The following is a 16,359-nucleotide window of genomic DNA, read 5'->3' on the forward strand; positions in this document are numbered from 1 at the left end:
AGACGTTAGCAAGGCTCGTTGACGTTAGCTGCAGTTCACAGCTTCGCACATCCACCCAGCTAAAAATAGGCGACATGAAAGCTATTTCACGTTAGTTAAGAAGTAATAACACAACATTATCCGTTGTAAAACCGAGGAATTATCTCACAACAACTACAAGGTATGCGCTATAATGTTTCTTTTGGGTTCAGTTATTGTTCTTGTTTTGTTAATGCCAGACCAACACGAACGTTAGCGTAGGTAACATGTATGCTCGCTACCGAGGTCAGTAATCGTTAAGTAACAGTTACTGCACTGGGTCTACCTTTTTATTCCACAAAATATATATATATATATTTGGTTGTTAATTTAATGCTTCAGCTAAAGATGACGAAATGTCAGGTATATGTGACATAATGGCACTGAAAAGGCCATGTCTTATCAACTTAAATGTAATAATGTACTGCAGAATCTGTGATTTCCTGTATCAAGCTCTGTTTTCATTTGTTCACAGTTGAAAATGGAGCCTCTGGATCCTGCCAAGAATGAGTGAGTAAAAATGATGTTGTGAGAAGAAAGCAACAGACTACACATAACCTAAAGGCCGTCTTTGTAGCTGGCATTACCATTGATTTGTGATATGACTGTATTCACATTGTATAGAAGAACAAACACTCACCATAGCTGAATACTGTGTTTCATGTGCTGTTACAGTGAAGGCAGTGGATTCTCCAAGCGACGCATTTCTTCGGTCAGTGCTACAAATCATTTATGGACAAAGTATATGTAGTTTACATTTCTTGTGAACAAATCAGAAGCCTGAATCATAACCTCTGCAATTTCTCATTTTTAGATTTTAAAAGCACCACGGAGATCAGTCAGATTCTCTGAACCACAGCAGCAGGAAAATGTGGTAACTGAATTGCTAGAGACATTTTTTTTTTATGTGTTTATATGTAAAATTGGGGATTTTTCTCGTATGAAAGATAAGCTCCGATCGTAATATTTTTTTAGTATCAATTGTCACCCTAACAAGGATACATTTGAGGGGTAAAAACTTTGTTTATGGTTTTATATATTACTTTATATGTTTTTATTTTCACTAAGGTGGAGTGTGTCAAACCGGTGGAAAAGAGGAATTCAAGAAGAGTCAGTTTTGCTCCGGCCAACGACGTCCTTTTGTTTTCAAAGTGAGACACTACAAAAAAAATGTCATGCTCAGATTTACCGCAAGGACGCTGACATTTCAACCTAATCTGTACTTTTTCTTTACAGGGATGTAAAAAATGCCTCTCCTGCCCGAAGTCCTTTACAAGAGTTAATAACAAGTATGTAATGTTAGTCTGTATAAGTATTCGAGTTGTTATTAGTTTTTTAGAGCAGCCTTGTAATATTTGTCCTTTTGTTATTCCACAGCAGCGACATCCACACAAAATAGGTAAGGTGATCTTTTCAAGTTGTACATATTAAGCTGCTGACCTGTTGAATTTTAATATGCTAATCTTTGACTTACAGTCTCACCAAACCCGTCAAAATGTTCTATAGTAGCAACATTAATATTGTGTGTTTGCTTTCATAAGGGTCCAGTTGGCAGATACTGAAGATGGGATTCAACAAATTCTGGGTAGGGATATTCATTACAGCTATTACCACACACTCACATTATTTGTTACAGTGTAAGGTGACTCTTACTAAATTCAAGTCTCTCAAATGTAGGAATGGAAACCCTGTTGAATGCTCCTCTGCATGCCTCTCAACAAAGGGAGAAGGTGAGCTTGAAGTCACTTTGCTGTTTTTGTCCGAGTTGTGTTTTTTACAACTGTCGCAGCCACTAATGGTTAAATTTCTTTGTTATGATCATATGTATTATATTAATACAATGCTTTATTATAATGTCAATGGGAGGTTTTTACGTAGAACTTGATATTTAGTGTCCATTCATTGACATAAAGCCACTTTTCTTCACCCAGGCCGACTTTGAAACTGGGCGTGACTTCGGGGAGAAAACAGTGATGTTTTCTACAGATGATGCATTCCTGGACATGACCCACAGTCACACAATAAACATTGCAAATGATGCAGCATTAGTTGCAGACATTTCCCTCCAAAACTATGACTCCTTGCCCGCCAGAGGAGAAAACAGAGTGAAGCTCACTGCCAGTGATGGAGCCATGGATATGAGCCTGAGTCATAATGCGAACACTGGGACAGTATCAGTACCCACGAGCAGAAATATGGATTTAAGAGTAGAGAAGAGAAACAAATCGTCACCAGCACCTACTTTGGATGCTGGATTTGAAAACTTCCTTTCAAGTCTCTCTAAACCAAGTGACCCCGGTGTAATCACCACGTTGGCGCCCGCTGCATCGTCTGAGAGAACAAACTGCTCCACGGCCCGGATTAAAACACAAAGGGCTGATGTGGATAAAGAAAATCAGGCTCCAACATCTGTTTCAGCTGTGATGGAGAAGTCACTAAATTCATCCAAGAAAATCGGTGCATTCTCTCATGGAAGTGCCCTCTGCCCTGAAGAGGATTTAAGCATGGATATGACTGAAGCTCAGACTGGTCGCATTCTGGGACTCACTGATGACGAGGATCCCTTTCAGTGTCTCTTCCCCACACAAGAAATGTACTCCCACCATGACAGCAGAGTGTCACAGACAAAAGAGAAGAAGGAGCAGATCAGTAAACCATCATTCAACCCTAAAGGTATTTCATTTTCTATCAACCAACTGACTGATTAATGGCCTAAATGTTCTATGCTGATATTGTTTCACAACTTATGATACGATGACTAATTTACAGTTTAATCAGCATCTTATCTCTATTTCCAAATTCAGATATGACATCCTTGAAGAATCCATCTCAACATGATTTCAATCAAAGACACAAGGTGAGTTTTATAATACGTTTACTTAAGTATTACGTAAGTTTTAAGTCTGAAAATAATCCTTCATGCTGTACTGACATTAAGTGAAGCTAAAGGTGACTATATATAGTATAACTCAATGATAAATATAGATGGTAATTGTATAGTTTTCTGAATGATGTTTTAATCTTCTCCCATGTCTTTTCTCTTTCAGGACAATCTTGATAGAGCAGACGAATGCAGCGCGAAAACCATAATGTTCACTGCAGGTGATGACTTCATGGATATGACTCAGAGTCACACCGTAAACACTGCTAGTAGTTCATTCGCTCCTTCAAACCAAAACGTGGACATTTTTCTCACTCTTGGAAAAATGGACAATGCCTCATCTCTGGAGGAGGGAAGACGTGAGACTTGTGGTACGCCTGGCTTGTCAGCTTTTGATCTAGGATTTAGAAACGTCCTTTCAGGTCCCTCTGAACCCGGTGCCCCCAGTGGTACTCCCGTGATTGCAAGAATGGTACCTTCTACTGCAGCACCCTCTCGGGAAACTGTTGACAGAAACAGCTCCCTGTCCCAGCTGAAACGTAGTGTTGGTAAAGAAAACCAGTCACTAAATACAACCAGGGCTTCTGGAGAATCATTTAATGGAGGGACAATCAGTCCTGAAGATGATGTGAGCATGGACATGACTGGAGCTCAGACAGGTCGCATTATAGGACTCACTGGCTCAGATGACCCTTTCCAGTTTCTTTTCCCCACACAAGACATGTACCCCTCCTGTGGAAGTCTGAAGAAACAAGAGATGACTTCAGGACAGAAGAACAATGACGCGCTGGAATCATCTAATCGCACAGGTATGGAACTCAAATGTAGATCAAATAATCAAGTGAGAGAAACCAAAAAGAGACGATGAGAGGACGAACATTGTAACATCTGAACCAACATTATATTCATCTTTAGCACAAAGAACAACTTTAGGGTGCCTTTCATTTAATGTATTACAATTTTAAATGTGGGGATTTGCGTCTGATTGCTTTTTCTAATTTGCATTTAATTCCCTTTCTCCTCCTATTAGGTATGGAAACCTCTCTGAAGACGAGGGTGCAAAGAAATCCGGTGAGCTTGAACATTCACTTACTATCATTTTTGAAGTGTGTATTTATTTTGCACAATTAATTAATATACAGCACCTGTGTATTTAAAACTAAATTGAGTTTTAAGAGCTGTTTGTGGTCTGTGCAGCATTGTTACCTATTGATTCAAGTTGTGCAGAATGTCAGTGATTACATTTAAACATTTATTCATGCATTCTCAATTTGTATTGTTTCTCCAAAATATAAAATAATAATATAATTAATTAATTAGTGTAAATAATTTAAATTGTCATATCAAGATTGATGTTTTCTGGGACTGTACTCTTACAGTGATTATTTTGTTTCCTTCTACAGGTCAAGTTTGATGCTGGAGACGACTACGGAGAGAAAACCGTGAGGTTCACTGCAGATGATGCAGCTATGGATATGACCCAGGGCCTCACTGTAAATATTGCAAGTAATTTAATATCAGATGCACTTCTCCCTGTAAAGAAACAAGATGGTTGGCCTAGAAACAGATCAGCACACAGTTTGAATCCAAGTTTTACTACAAGCCTCTCAAAAAGCAGTGGCCCCAGTGGTGATCCTGTGATCACAAGAATGATGCCTACAGCTGCACAATCCTCTGACATTGGAGACTCGTCGAATGGAGGGACAATCTGTCCAGAAGAGGATGTGAGCATGGACATGACTGAAGCTCAAACAGGCCGGATTTTAGGAAGCACAGGTACAGATGATTCTCTTCAGTGCCTCTTCCCCACAGAAGACATGTACACCCAAAGTGGAAGTCTGAAGAAACAAGAGATGACTTCAGGACAGAAGAACAATGAAGCGCTGGAATCATCTAATCGCAAAGGTATGGAAAGTAACAACCTGCCTTTTTTGACTCAGATTTAGATCAAATAATCAAGTGAGAGAAACCAAAAAGAGACGATGAGAGGACGAACATTGTAACATCTGAACCAACATTATATTCACCTTTAGCACAAAGAACAACTTTAGGGTGCCTTTCATTTAATGTATTACAATTTTAAATGTGGGGATTTGCATCTGATTGCTTTTTCTAATTTGCATTTAATTCCCTTTCTCCTCCTATTAGGTATGGAAACCTCTCTGAAGACGAGGGTGCAAAGCAATCCGGTGAGCTTAAACATTCACTTACTATCATTTTTGAAGTGTGTATTTATTTTGCGGAGTTATTTAATATACAGCACCTGTGTATTTAAAACTAAGTTGTTTTAAGAGCTGCATGTGGTTTGTGCAGCGTTATCTATTGATTTAATGGAAATACACACATTTGTCAACTTCTGCAGAATGTCAGTGATTACATTTATCTATTTCTTTTAGAAAATGGCAGCATACCTCATTTTTAGTGTCTTCAAAATATACTTTTTTTTTTTTAATTAATTAGTAATGCCTATTTAGAATGTTATTGATGTTTTCTAGGACTGTACTCTTACAGTGATTTATTTGTTTCCCTTCCACAGGTCAAGTTTGATGCTGAAGACGACTGCAGAGAGAAAACCGTGAGGTTCACTGCAGATGATGCCTGTATGGACTTAACACAAAGTCACAATGTAAACATTGCCACTGATTTCAAACTGCAATCGCTCCAAAATTCTGTCTTTGTACCCGCATACGGAGAGAAAACCGTGAGGTTCACTGCAGATGATGCAGCTATGGATATGACCCAGGGCCTCACTGTAAATATTGCAAGTAATTTACTATCAGATGCACTTCTCCCTGTAAAGAAACAAGATGGTTGGCCTAGAAACAGATCAGCACACAGTTTGAATCCAAGTTTTACTACAAGCCTCTCAAAAAGCAGTGGCCCCAGTGGTGATCCTGTGATCACAAGAATGATGCCTACAGCTGCACAGTCCTCTGACATTGGAGACTCGTCGAATGGAGGGACAATCTGTCCAGAAGAGGATGTGAGCATGGACATGACTGAAGCTCAAACAGGCCGGATTTTAGGAAGCACAGGTACAGATGATTCTCTTCAGTGCCTCTTCCCCACAGAAGACATGTACACCCAAAGTGGAAGTCTGAAGAAACAAGAGATGACTTCAGGACAGAAGAACAATGAAGCGCTGGAATCATCTAATCGCAAAGGTATGGAAAGTAACAACCCTCCAATTGTTTTGACAATGACGAGGCCACAGACGAGGGAGATTGTAATGATCTCTTTTTCTTTGTTTGAATTGTTTCTTACTTATTTCCCATCTCCACATTTAGGTTTGGATACCTCATTGACTGCTTCTTTAAAGACGAAGGTGCAAAAACATCAGGTGAGCCTAAACCTTCCCGTAATTTGATCTTTTACACAAATGTGTTTACTGAATAAATCCGTATGTTGCGCACTTGACCTAATACTGCATCTTTAAACTTCCATTAAAGCTGCACTAATCCATTTTTTCATGTTTTAATTATGAAATGATAATGTTTACTTGCTGTCCTATGAAAGTTGACACATCTTCTATATCTTTCTCCTTCAGGTGAAGTTTGACGCTGAAGACGACTGCAGAGAGAAGACTGTGAGGTTTACTGCTGAAGAGGCCTGCATGGATGTGACAAGGAATCCCACTGTAAACATTGCCACCGATTTCGCACCACAGTCTCACCAACGTGAGGACTTTTTACCTGCTTGTGGAGAGAAAACGGTGAGGTTCACTGCAACTGATGCAGCTATGGATGTGACCCAGTGCCTCACTGTAAATATTGCCCACAATTCAGCATCAAAGTCACATCTTCGGCGGAGTAACAGATCTTTACCAGCACATGCTTTGGATCCAGGATTTAAAAACTCCCTATCTATGACAAGTGGCCCCTGGGCTAATCCTGTGATCGCCAGAGCAGTGGCTCCTGCTGAAGTGTCCCCTCAGAAAGCTGTGGACACAAAAGGCTTCCTGGACCAAGTGAAGACACAGAAGCTTGATGTGGATCCCGAAAAGGAAGCTCCAGCTTTTGTTTCCGCTGCCGTGAAGAAGCCAATAAATGAAACCATGATGGGGGACGATGTAAGCATGGATATGACTGAAGCTCAGACAGGCTGCATTTTGGCACAGACGGATGAGCCACCTCAATGTCTTTCTTCCACACAGGACGTGTGCCCCGATTCTGACCATTCAAAGAAAACCGGGGTCACTTCACAGTTAGGCAGTGAAGCACTGGGATCATCCGAACCTGACGGCGTGGAAATCACAAACCTTCCCGATTCTCTTCCCTCGAATGAAACGGTCACCGGGTGCGAACCAAGAAATCAAACTGGTACTTTATCGCAGAAGATGGAGAGTTCACCCAGCGCCGTCGCCCATGACGTTGATGCAGCGCCTTCACAGAAGTCCAGGCGAATGAGTTTGGCCGATCTTCAATCAAAAGTAAGACGTTTAAGCCACATAACGACTACGGCGCCTGTTGCTATTGCCGTGGATTCCTGCACAGCAGCTGTGCCTCGACTGGAACACGACATGGACAGAAACTCACAAGAAAAAACCAAATGCACACCTGTAACGGAGCCTGAACCTGAAGTGGGTTTGGTAAACACGGAGGAAAATACACAAGCTCAAAGTCTCACGCAAGAAGAAGAAGAACCCTTTACTACTACAACTCCTTTCAACCTGAAGACTAAGCAACTTATGTCGAGACTCTCAATGGGAAGCTTTAAGGCAAAACTCCCCCAAAGAGGCAAACCTGAAGATCCGAAGAAGCAGAATCCTGTGGGAGAACATACAAGGACAGTCGATGTGACGAGTAAACTGAGCAACTTTGATATTTATGACGAAGAGCTTGTCAGCTACGAAGATATGTCGGAAACACTGGACATGAGTCCTCAGAGAGCCGATGAAAAAGTGAGTTCTTCCTACGGGTTCCACACGGACGAGCTTTTAGAGGAAGACGTGTTTAAACCGGACTTTGTTAGTTCTGTTCATGGGAAAAAGAGACCTCTGCCAGGAGACGAGAACAACATGGAGGATGAAAAGAGAATGAAAACCTCCACTGAGGTGACCACTGACATTGAAACGGTAGGTCAAATTAGAGTATTGTAAATTCTCAAATAATCAATACTATCTTTGTTTACCATGACACGCTTTAAATCCATAACTTCCTATTTTTAATGGTATATTTATCATACTTTTGTGAGAAACCTGACAGGAATTAACCTCACCTCACTTGCACATTGACTTTGATTTAAGAATTTCCCGTATATTATATTACAGTTTTGTATTCCTCATTTGTTTTCCATGTTCAGGCTCATGTTGTGGAGTGCGACGGTAACATTACTACAGCTCCAAGCACGACTACACAGACCTCGGATTACTCCAACAGCTCTCACACAGCCAGCACCAGATGTGAAGCTACATTTGAATCCAGTAAGCTGTTATGGATTCACATCGAGCGCCATCAAATTCTTATTAGATGATGTTTTCCTGACATAATTGTGCTTCCTCAGATTCTCAGTCAATTCTTTTAATTTTTTTCAGGTTTCAGACAAAGCTTGTTTGAATCCCAGTTTGAAGACTACACCAATGATGTACAGGTATATTGTTGACATGTGTTATGAATACATCTTTAAAAAGTCCCTTTTTTTTTAATTCATTTATTTATTGCTCTCAATGTTTTGATTCCAGAAACTCAGTGATGGCACCATTACACTGTTGGAGTTCTTTAACCTCTTCAACATAGACTTTGTCATCCATAATCCCCGGCAAAGCATCCTTCCTGGCAGAGTACGTTCATCTTCATTAATATTAAAAACACATATGGAAAAACAGCCAAATGTAGTAACATGACTTTTTATTTTTTTTGTTTGCAGCTTTTGTCAGACACAGATCGCACACCGATGGATTTATGGAAAGACAGACACATCTACCGTCCTAAACAGATGGTGTATGAGACCGACGTCCTCAACCTCACAGAGAAGGTGGAGGGGTATGTACCCTGAAGTTGTTTGTCACATTACGCTGTTTAACCGTGTGGTTTTTCTTCCTTGACGGGGGTTCATGTCTCATTTTAGGTCAGCATGGCCCCTTAAAAGGTGCAGTGCGTGGAACTCGGCCATCTGCTGCCATCAGTTATTGTAAAATAGCCAACAACTACTAACTAACCGCAGAGCCAGAATACACATAAACCCACCAAACAGCTGAAACTCTGAGGCCAAAATAACACCGTTATCTCTGAATCTCGGTCCTCTCATGTTGTACTGAGGACAGAATGGACACTACAGTGACTCACTATTGCCTCTGGAAGAAACACGTGGTATTACAAGACAGGGAGGACCGGGGTTAGCTGCTTTAGCATGGTTCTTTTTTCGTTTCTTTTTAGAAAACTCCCACTAGGCATTTGTTAAAAGCAGCATATCTTGTTTGACTGTGTCAGAAAATTACAGAATGACATTGGAAAAGCCAGAGAAAGATACTGTTCTAAGAAGTCCAAATAAAACACAGGCCTGTTTTGTCCTCGTCCCAGGTTGAAGGAGCGAATGCGAGACCGGGACAAACCACTGAAGATTGTTAACAGACCTTTGTGGGAAGAAGTGAGACATTTTACAGAGAAGGAGGTATGAAAGGACAACCCAGTGTCTTGCTATTTAACTGCAATTTATTTTCCTCTTTGTTGCCATGGTGACTGTCATGTGACATGTTTACAGTGTAAAAAGGAGAATAATTATCATTTTGTTAAAAGGCTGCATGTGATTTATATTTTTGGATTTCGCTGGTGCCCTTTTGCTGTTTGTGTAGCAGTATGAAGAGCATCGATTGGCTGTGTGATTCCATTCATGACCCTCACTGTGTTTGTTTGAATTCACAGCTCAAATCTTTTGGTGCAAAACTAAAAGAGAGAAATAACCTCTTCAGAAAGTTGAGCAAAGTTCAGTCCCATGAAATGAAGGAGGGGTTGTACTCGAACCTTATGCAGGCTAATCTGGTAAGTCCACACACAGAACAAAAGTGAATTCCAACATTCTGGATCTTTTGGGGACGTGGACGGTTTAAAGATATCTCTCTTCTTTTCAGGAGGAGCAGCAGTGGTTGAGAGGAAAGATTGAGGAAGCAGATGAGATGCTGAAAAGTTTGGATGATTGTATTCGTGAATCAGAAACCGGTATGCTACTGTGGGAAACTGACTCCTGGCTGTCCAGTTCACTACGCCACCTTCTCTGTGTGAAGGGTTAATGATTCACATGTATTGGTATGGATGTGATGATTAAGTGACTCTATTTTACCCATCTTCTAGAACTTAATGCAGTTGAAGAAAAGGGCTTTGAAGGCAAACCAAGTCTGAACTCACGTCAGGAAGGTGACTTGTATACCTTTGCATTATTAAACATATTTGTTTTTATGTGCTTGAATTGAATATTACATTTTTTTTCTTTTCTTTTTTTCCAGAAATGCAGACAGTTGCTGAGGCTTTGGCGGATAATGACCGGTGAGTTGAGAATAATAATGAATGTCTTTTTTTTAATGTTTAGATACTTTTAAATATTCATTCTTTTCTTTGCTTTACAGACAAATATCCGAACTGGAAATGCAGAAGAAGCAGAATTCCAATAAACTGAACCGGCTGAAAGCTGAGACGAGGAACCTCGAGAGCCACGTCAACGGGCTGCACATGTCAGTCTCTCATTTGAATGGGCTTTCACTTAGAACCTAAAAAAGCTGCTTATGCTGCACCTTGAACCACTTTTATGTTCCACAACGATGTTAAAGTTAAAAACCTTTTTGTACATTTCTTACCTCAGGGTGAACGAATGGAAGTTTGCAGAGAAGACAGACAACTGCACCACCTACACGTTCCTTCATGAGACCTTGCATCTAGAGCTGCTGTTTGAACAATCCAGCGGTAAGTGGTCTTCAACAGACGGACGCTGAACAGACGGAGTAAACTTTTGATAAGCTGGTACGGCTTATACATGGTGGACAATGTTCCTACTGTTTCTACAAGAATTAGTATTTTTAATTTAACATGTGCGTCCACAAATAAGTCGCTAAAGGCTGAACATTTTAACCATGTTGCCTTTTTAGCCACTGTAATATCAGCACCTGCTCTGCAGTTAAAGCTCCTGTTTACCAGCTAAACTATACACATCAATGTATTATGTGTACTAGGCACACATTGAGTGAAAGTATATTTACAGACTTGTGTTTCTCAAAAGACCTTTTTATTATAAAAATCTTTTTTTCCAAATAATACTATTTGTCTATTTTTATTGTTTTTGAAGGAACTGATGCTGGTGATCAATCTGAGAGGAAAATATCACACGTCGCATTCAAACATCAACTTGATGGTGAGAAAAGACAAAACAAAAAGCAGTGTCATGTCAGAATATGTGTGATTAATATCACACATATTCTGTCATATATGTGTGTGTGTGTGTGTGTGTGTGTGTGTGTGTGTGTGTGTGTGTGTGTGTGTGTATATGTGTGTGTGTGTGTGTATATATATATGTATATATATGTATGTATATGTGTATATATATATATATATATATATATATATATATATATATATATATATGTATATATATATATATATGTATATATATATATGTGTATATATATATATGTATATATATATGTATATATATATATATGTATATATATATATATGTGTGTATATATATATATGTATATGTATATATGTATATGTATATATATATATATGTGTGTATATATATATGTATATATATATATATATATATATATATATATATATATATATATAATGTGTGTTTGGATTTACATGAGCTCAAATCTTGATTCATGTCTCTTTCTCATCTACTCACCTGTTTAAATACCTTCCATGTCAAATGATCTTATGCTTCTTAGAGTAGTTAGAAAAAGAACCGGTGGCGTCATTACTTAGCCGTGTGGTCTTTATAACGCCGATACGTTTTGAGGATTGGGGACATTCTTGTTACCGGTAATTTGTTTATTATAAGAAAAAAAAAAGCTGACTACTGTACATTTTGTTTTCTAACTAGATGAGAAGTCACAGGGCCACGCCTGCCTCGTTCACAAGCTGCTCTCTGAGTACGTGGAGGGAGAACGTGAGTGGGTGGAGAGGTATCCAACGAGCAGACATGTCCCAAAGGTAGGTGGGAATGGAGACGTGTTCTGTTTACTGCAAGAGGGCCACATGTGCAGCTGCAGGTTGTACTTGTACTTCTCAAGTTCTTTCAGTCAGTAGACCCGTAGTATTTTGTGTCGTATTTGTGTTCTACCTTTCGTGGAAATATGGTTTTACACAGTCAATACGAACCTTTATTTTGTCTCCTGTTGTGTGTAGCTGCTCCATGATGTTGGCCTGGTGGTGAGTCGCTGTCGTCTGCTGGGAGAGGAGTTGCGTCTGCTGAAGATGTGGGGAGGTCTGAGGCTTGATATTCTAGACATCAGCTGCATGGACACTCGGTAAGAACTCTTCCCGACCACAAAAACTATCAGAATATACTGGTTAATCACAAACTAATTAAACTAGTGTTAATAAACAGAAATAGAATAAAAGCTCACATTACATTGTTTAATATCCTTTCTGTTTTTCTTCTTCTAGAGTGCACATCGTCTTCAGCTGTCTCAAGACATTTTCCAAGTTTGAAGTGATCTTCTCTGTCGGTGTGATCGACCACCTCTGTGTCCTTCAAGTGCAGAGCTTCAAAAACGTGATCGGAAACACGACGTAAGTTTGACTCAAATATGAATTCAGTAGAAATAGGTGAGGTTGTGCTTTCCTGCCTTTTGGGTTGTGGGAAATGCAATTTTAAAAGCCCTTAAACAAAAATGTTTTTCACTTACACCCGAACGACGCAACAGATTATTTCTCAGGTCGATCTATGCAGCTGTCTGCACGAACCAAAGAGTTTTATACTTCTTTCTTTTTTATAATAAGCGCGTAAATGGGAGGTTGATGGCCAATAAAACACTACTACTTTACTACATGACTACAATTTATGACATATTTTGGGGTTTTGTTATTTTAATTATTAAACGTTTATCATATTATCTTTCTTTTCCTATTTGGTTTGGCTGCTCTTTTGCTGCTCGAGGCTTTGAAATTTGCATACAAGGAAGGAACCGGTGTAGACGGACACTTCAGCGCTCGTAAGCGCAGCGCTGACTTGGCGCTATTTAGTTTGGTGTATATTTGATGTTTTCATTTATTTGCAGGATCCAGCAGATCGAGGAGATTGTGGCGTCGTTCAGTCCGGCCAAGAACCTCCTGACGAAGATCGTCAAAACCATTCATGATAATCTGCTCTGTTGAGACTATGGGTTTTTATCCCAATCGCTTCTATTCAAACTCTTTTCCACAGTATGGATGTTGCAAAATGTAAACTTTAAAATGTGTTGTCTGGCTTTTCTTTTTTTATACATAAAAAAAATTATTAAAAAATATATAAATATTTTGCAAAAAAAAAAAAACATTTCAGTGCATTTTTTTCAGATTGACAGAATACAGGAAGTCAGATCAGTTTTAGCGACAGCCTCTGTCTTGTTTGTCACATATCTGGCCAGACATCACCATTATTTACAATCACTGACTTTAAGGTGCCGAAACGTCTCTAAAAGAACACATACAAGTTTGTTCTTGGATAAGAAAGCATGTAAATTTGATACAGCTACATTGACTATTTTAGGTTATTCAAGTAATTCAAAGTTCTGTTAGTTATGTCATCTAGCTAGAAGTTGGTTCAATTTATATTTGTTTAATGGTTATGTGAACCATTTAACAGATTAAACACAGTTGTCTTTCACTGGTCTGGGGTCCAGAGTCTCTTCCAGATGGTGAACATGAACCCAGCTTACAGTCCTTTGTTTTGCTTCTAAATATGTCACATCCAGCTGTAGCTTTGTACACTACTGAACATATGTAAATATATTTCATTATATTCTGTTTGTAATACAGTTCTTTTAATTTTTGAAAAATGTGTTGTACTTTAGTCATTAGAGACCAACATTTGTTGAATAAATGTAAGTGCATTAAAAAGATTGTTCCAATAGTTTTTTCTGTGCTAATGTTTGCTTCCAGCTGAGATTTCAACCATCAACATCTGTCACTGCACTTATTCTCTACACCAAAATGTCGTTTTACCTCTTCTGTATGCTATCGGTATGCTACTCTTTTCTACTTCACCACATTAACCAAGTTGACGTTATTCCCTTGAAACACGCCTTCAGTGTTAAATGCTATTCTGTGGTTATGCTTTAGAGGGCGCCATGGGTCTGTAAATCATGTTACGTATTCAACACCCACTTTGGTTTGTGACCTCTTAAAGCAATGTCTACTGACGCCTCGTCACAGTAAATGGCCTTAGTGTGGATATCTGTGAGCAGTTGAACCAGTGTTTTGTTTTCCTGCTCAGATTGTTTGATTTGAAGGATTTTCTTTAGATGCCCGAGATAAAAGGCTAGACGGAAGTTTTGGAGTAGCACAAATATAGATGTTCTTTCCTAATTTGTTTAACCATCTTGTGACTCCTGAGATTTATCTTGGTACCATTTTGGGATCTTGACCTTGAGGTGAAGAACCGTTTCATAATGATAGAGCGAATGTAAGACATGTTTTTTTAAGCTGTTTGTAAGTCTGAGGTAAGAATAAACTGCAAATGACAAATACTTTTGTGCAGCACAATATGGTGCTGCTTTTCCTCTATGAACTGTAAACAACTTAGTAACACACAATTAGACTTTGGTTTTAGGTGCATGTTTTATTTCTGTGTGTTTTTAACAATGTTTCATAGATCTTGGGGTTACTAGACACCTTGTAATCCTTCAGCAATGACCAGACAGCAGCTGCACGCTGGCATCAAACAAAGACAGCTCATCTGTGTAGGCTCTGTGTCTTTTATTGAACCAACATAAACATGGTAGTATCTAGCTGCAGATCTTGCTAATGCTCAAAGCTCATTTGGCAACAGCCAAAACATGACTGACATGGACAGTGTCCAGAGGTCATATGAAAGGCCAAACAGCCAGATACAAGCCTCTGAGAGAGGGGGGCGGACTGTCCATTCCTCAAGCCCCGACGTCAAAGGTCAAAGAGGACTTTCCAAACCGTCACCCTCTAGTGAGCCGTCAGGGGACACGAGCTCCTCCGTCCCTCCCCCAGAAACAACGGCTGCTGTCAAACCAGATTGAGGACACACAGGGTGTCCAGGCGGGCGTTAAGTTTGGCTGAAGTAGCATTTGGGTCTCCTGACCTCAGCCTGGGGGTCAACTCAAATTCGTTTCAATCGATCCGCTGAAGGATTTGTCCTTATTTACAATGTGAAACGGAATCATTCGTTAGACCAGAACATAATACAAATAGGTATTGGTTGTTTTTACTCCAGTTAATAAATAAATTCAAAGTGATGGCAGGGTTGCAAATATGGACGGTGCAGACAGAGCGGTTACACTGGAGCCTGGAAGCTGTGTGTGTGTGTGTGTGTGTGTGTGTGTGTGTGTGTGTGTGTGTGATTTGGGGGGATTGAATAGCAGGTAGTAATGTATTGGGTTTGTGTAAGTTGCAGGGCACTCGTACTAAAAGGCACAAAAAATTACTTTTCATACGTGTTCGGTTTTATCGCATTAGCATGCTAACATAATTAGCACTAAAGACAAAGTGAGACTGATGGGATTGAAATGAATTATATTTTATGACCAAATAACGTTGACCTTATAATAACCCTCTATGAAAAGAGTTAAATTAGTTTAAACTCAGTCAGTTATGACAAGAACACATTTTGTGGCAATCTGCAATAGTTCACAAAAAATTTCACTCAAAACCACAAAAGTCAACGTCATGGTGGCACGAAAGGAAAAGTCAGGGGATCAGTCAGCAGGATTTATCCACTGGGAACCCCGAATATATGAACACAATTTCAAAGGAATCAATTGACATGTTGTCATCACTCGAGCCTTGTTACAGCTATGATCTCAACCCAGTCCAGCGTTAAACAGTTAGTTGGAAAATGCCATCAACTGTGTCTGAATCAGATAAACGGCTGATTGTAAAGGTGGATACAAAATAGTCTAAAGGCAAATAACCAAACAAAAGCAGAAATCTTTACAAAAACAAAATGGGATGAAACAAGAAATCAAATTCATCTAAGTTGATTAAATATACACTGCTGTATTGCCCAATAATGTAAAGATCATTTCCACGTCACATTAAATGCATCACCACATATGAGAGGTGCAATGAAACTCCTTTATGAGCGACAAATGTAACAGTTTATTGGGATTTAGATGAAAAGGATGACGACAGTCCAAATGTCTAATTCTGTAAAGTGGAACATTTGGCCTCAAGCAACCAGGTCCAAATCTGTTTACCCACAGATCCAGGAGCAGTATTTCACCAGGGAGGGAGAGCTTTGAGGTGGCAGAATTGGTTTTGGAAGATGGAAAATGGCTTTAAGGTTTCCTTTGTATT

At 39.4% G+C, this 16,359-nt stretch overlaps 1 protein-coding gene across 1 annotated transcript; it reads left to right on the top strand.

Moving 5' to 3' along the window:
• The first annotated feature begins 46 nt into the window (after positions 1–46).
• On the top strand, positions 47–13,917 carry knl1 (kinetochore scaffold 1). Its single transcript, XM_068708438.1, has 34 exons — positions 47–160; positions 494–528; positions 694–730; positions 833–892; positions 1,087–1,169; positions 1,255–1,307; positions 1,396–1,417; positions 1,560–1,603; positions 1,696–1,748; positions 1,950–2,691; positions 2,823–2,875; positions 3,066–3,708; positions 3,930–3,970; positions 4,303–4,804; positions 5,048–5,088; positions 5,436–6,063; positions 6,187–6,239; positions 6,447–7,973; positions 8,201–8,321; positions 8,433–8,488; positions 8,580–8,678; positions 8,765–8,880; positions 9,418–9,508; positions 9,760–9,876; positions 9,966–10,053; positions 10,186–10,248; positions 10,338–10,377; positions 10,458–10,562; positions 10,691–10,791; positions 11,171–11,236; positions 11,933–12,042; positions 12,238–12,359; positions 12,499–12,624; positions 13,113–13,917. Exons 2-34 carry the CDS (start codon positions 500–502, stop codon positions 13,207–13,209), a joined length of 6,129 nt encoding a protein of 2,042 aa, XP_068564539.1. The 5' UTR covers positions 47–160; positions 494–499; the 3' UTR covers positions 13,210–13,917.
• Positions 13,918–16,359: the final 2,442 nt, after the last annotated feature.

This window comes from Cebidichthys violaceus, unplaced genomic scaffold (genome assembly GCF_023349555.1).
Source record: "Cebidichthys violaceus isolate CVI_PGR_0920_01 unplaced genomic scaffold, fCebVio1.0.p SCAF_14, whole genome shotgun sequence".
In the NCBI taxonomy this organism is placed as follows: Eukaryota; Metazoa; Chordata; class Actinopteri; order Perciformes; family Stichaeidae; genus Cebidichthys; species Cebidichthys violaceus.

Bases quoted from the DNA above. Each gene is read 5' to 3' on its own strand.
- knl1 (XM_068708438.1), top strand. From the start codon at position 500: ATGGAGCCTCTGGATCCTGCCAAGAATGA. The intron at 529-693 runs GTGAGTAAAAAT...GTGCTGTTACAG, and splicing joins CTGGATCCTGCCAAGAATGA to TGAAGGCAGTGGATTCTCCA. The intron at 8,679-8,764 runs GTACGTTCATCT...TTTTGTTTGCAG, and splicing joins AAAGCATCCTTCCTGGCAGA to CTTTTGTCAGACACAGATCG.